At 44.0% G+C, this 3,002-nt stretch overlaps 1 protein-coding gene across 1 annotated transcript; it reads left to right on the top strand.

Annotated features, from left to right (window-relative positions):
• Positions 1–1,431: 1,431 nt before the first annotated feature.
• On the top strand, positions 1,432–2,772 carry LOC126521937 (uncharacterized). The gene has a single exon (XM_050170682.3). It carries the CDS (start codon positions 1,537–1,539, stop codon positions 2,761–2,763), a length of 1,227 nt encoding a protein of 408 aa, XP_050026639.2. The 5' UTR covers positions 1,432–1,536; the 3' UTR covers positions 2,764–2,772.
• The last annotated feature ends 230 nt before the right edge of the window (positions 2,773–3,002 follow it).

Here is a 3,002-nt window from a genome sequence, read left to right as displayed (position 1 = left end):
TTTCTGAGAAACTGAAAGGGCGGAATTCAAGGGCGAAGTTGACATGTCTTGCGGCACCAAGGCAGAAGACGGAATGTGTGGCTTAGTGGGACCATATGAAAGGCTGAGCAGCCATTGTGATACTTACGCACAACGAACGACACCTTTAGATTTTATTTGCAGGTAGTGGAGAAAATAATAAATGGTGCTCAGTGGGTGCTGACGTGATCACGACAGAACCACCGTACCGATACGGGCCGTAAAGGATTCTAATGAGGGAACATTTCTAGGAAGCCTTCATGGTCCTTTCTCATGTTTCTTCAATTGTTCAAACACGTTAAATTTAGGATAGAAGAATATTCTCCCAGAATTGCGGAAGAATCGCACCAGTATTTATATCACGGTGCTGTGACCTGACTCAGCAATAGAGTGTGTTCAGCGATAGACTGAACAGCAGAATGCTATAGCAACTGTAGTGATTGTAATACGAGTACAAGCTCCACCTGCAGAATTTTGCGGGCATAATTCAAAAAGGGTCTGTGGTTGGAATCGTCCCATCTTTTTAAACGACAGGCTGCATTAACACGTCCTTGTGTCTTTTCGCATAGTTTCCAATACTTGTTTGCGTGCGTCGGGGTAAAAATATATGAAGACCTTTAGTATTTCTGCAATTTCGTGAATCTATAGGAATGTTTCAAATGGTAAGACACGTGTGCTGCATATTGAGGATAGAACTATTTGGTCTAGAGGCACCGGTTTGTAGTAAGAAAACAAACTTATGCGATAACTCGGACAGCCTTTTATAAAGCGGCCTTTTATAAAGCCTTCAAAAGTGATGTCAGTGAGATCCTGTTACGGTTGTTTAAGGAGGCCTATGTGCAAAAACAGGTTCCTCCATCTTTTCGTACATCGCACGTAGTTCTGATACCTAAATCAGAGGACCCAGAAAAATTGTTAGCTGTCGACGGTTACCGGCCGATATCACTAATGAATGTAGACTATAAGATATTTACAAGAGTGCTCGGAAAGCGATTACAGGGAGTGGTGACCAACATAGTAGGGTCGCATCAAACATGCGGCATTAAAGGAAGGTCCATCTACACAAACATTCATATTGCCAGAAGCATTTTAGAATACTGTAACGACCTAGGTGAACACTGTGCCATGTTACAGTTAGATATGCAGAAGGCTTTCGACCGCGTGGCCCATAAAATTCTTTTCAGTATTCTAGAACACATAAAGGTAGGGGATTTGATCTTAGATGGGGTAAAGATGTGCTATCAAGACTGTACCGCCAGCCTCATTATAAACAAGGAGGTTACCAAAAGCTTTAGCGTCCGGTCATCTGTGCGCCAGGGGTGTGGTTTGTCGCCTCTTTTATTCGCAATTTACCTAGAGCCGCTTTGTAGAAAAATCAAGAATGACAATAGAATATCGGATTTCAGAGTGCAGTCCGCGGAAGTGAAAGTCCTGGCATACGCGGATGACATCGCGTTGTTTTGTCGGGATAAAGAAAGCATCGAAATCGCGGTCGCAGAGGCTCTATCATACTGCAGAATGACAGGCAGTGCTATCAACTTTGATAAATCCCTAGGGGTATGGATCGGCAACTGGGAAGACCATCCGAGTAGGTTTGCAAATATCCGCTGGACAGTCACGCCGGCAAAGTACCTAGGGGTGCCGCTTGAGCACTACCGTGACGCCGTTGATTACTGGAATGCCGAAACTGAAAGGGTTCGTGAATGTACACTTAAATGGGGAGGCCGCAATTTCTCTATGTTTGCGCGTGCGACAGTGTGCAACCTGTTTGCCGTTGCCAAAATTTTTTACGTGCTCCAAGCGTTGTGCATGTCAAGGGCTAACATACAACGTTTACACAGAGTACTCGCGGTGTTTGTATGGGGTTCAAGCTGGGAGCGCACCAGTCGCACTAATCTCTTTCGTTCGGTTAAAAATGGAGGATTAGGTCTGGCACATTTGTTCATTAGGCAGATTGTGTCGAGGTTTGTTTACTTACGGGACCAAAATGACCCATTTTTATTAACTATGTTTCAAACAAGGCTGAGCGAAGCTATACCTGAGTTTATTGTATCGTCACATCGGTGCAGTCAAGGCAGAGCGCGTGGTTTCTTAAAAGAGGTAGTCTTGGCTTTTCAGCTCTTAAAGGTTCGGTTTTCCATGGAATACTTAAGTAGGGTACCACGAAAGCGCTTATATAAGGACCTGGTAGACACAATGTTACCGGCGCCATTGTATCGCTCGATGTTCTGCATTGGACCTGAAAAGGACGTACTAAAAAGAGTAAAACGAATGCCAGTACGCCCGTCGGTAAAGTCCTTCTTTTTCCAGCTCCACACCAATACTTTACCTGTGAAACCGTGGCTAGATGAAAAAAGGCTTTCCGTGCCTTGGAGCGTCAACTGTTTACTATGCCGGAAACCCGAAACAGTAGAACACATTTTTCTTGACTGCTGGGATGCTGTGTTCCATTGGGACATCTTACAGAGAACGCTAAAGAAGGACTTGCCGATTACACCATATGGGATTCGTTTCCTGCCTACTCTAAATGAAGACAACGTACCCTATGACATGTTCATGCTGGTGTCCTTGCATAGTTTATGGAAAACTAGAATGGCCGTGAGACATGCCGAAATAAACGCCCGGCCTGTTAGAGAATACTTCATTGAAAGCATTTGTCATATTAAGGAATTGTACAATTTTCAAAAAGAAAAACCAACATGGCTCAGTGTGATGACTGAGCTAGCGAACTTCAAGCGTTTTTAGTCCTGTGACCGCCAACACACGGCAGAGATTTTGTCGTGACTGTTGTGTACTGTTAAAATGTCTTGTTTTGTATGTTGCCATGTCGGTAATAAACAAAAAAAAAAGTCTGCGGCTGTTGACGATTGTCCTACATTTGTTTCTTTTATTTGCGCACATAGGACGCTAACTTCTTTTTTACTTGTACGTTTCAAACAGCACAGGAGTCCCTCAAACGCGCCTTCCCCATGATATAGCTGCAG

This window comes from Dermacentor andersoni, chromosome 11 (assembly GCF_023375885.2).
Source record: "Dermacentor andersoni chromosome 11, qqDerAnde1_hic_scaffold, whole genome shotgun sequence".
NCBI classification, from domain to species: domain Eukaryota; kingdom Metazoa; phylum Arthropoda; class Arachnida; order Ixodida; family Ixodidae; genus Dermacentor; species Dermacentor andersoni.
This window is presented reverse-complemented; position numbering and strand designations above follow the sequence as displayed.

Bases quoted from the DNA above. Each gene is read 5' to 3' on its own strand.
- LOC126521937 (XM_050170682.3), top strand. From the start codon at position 1,537: ATGACAGGCAGTGCTATCAACTTTGATAAATCCCTAGGGGTATGGATC.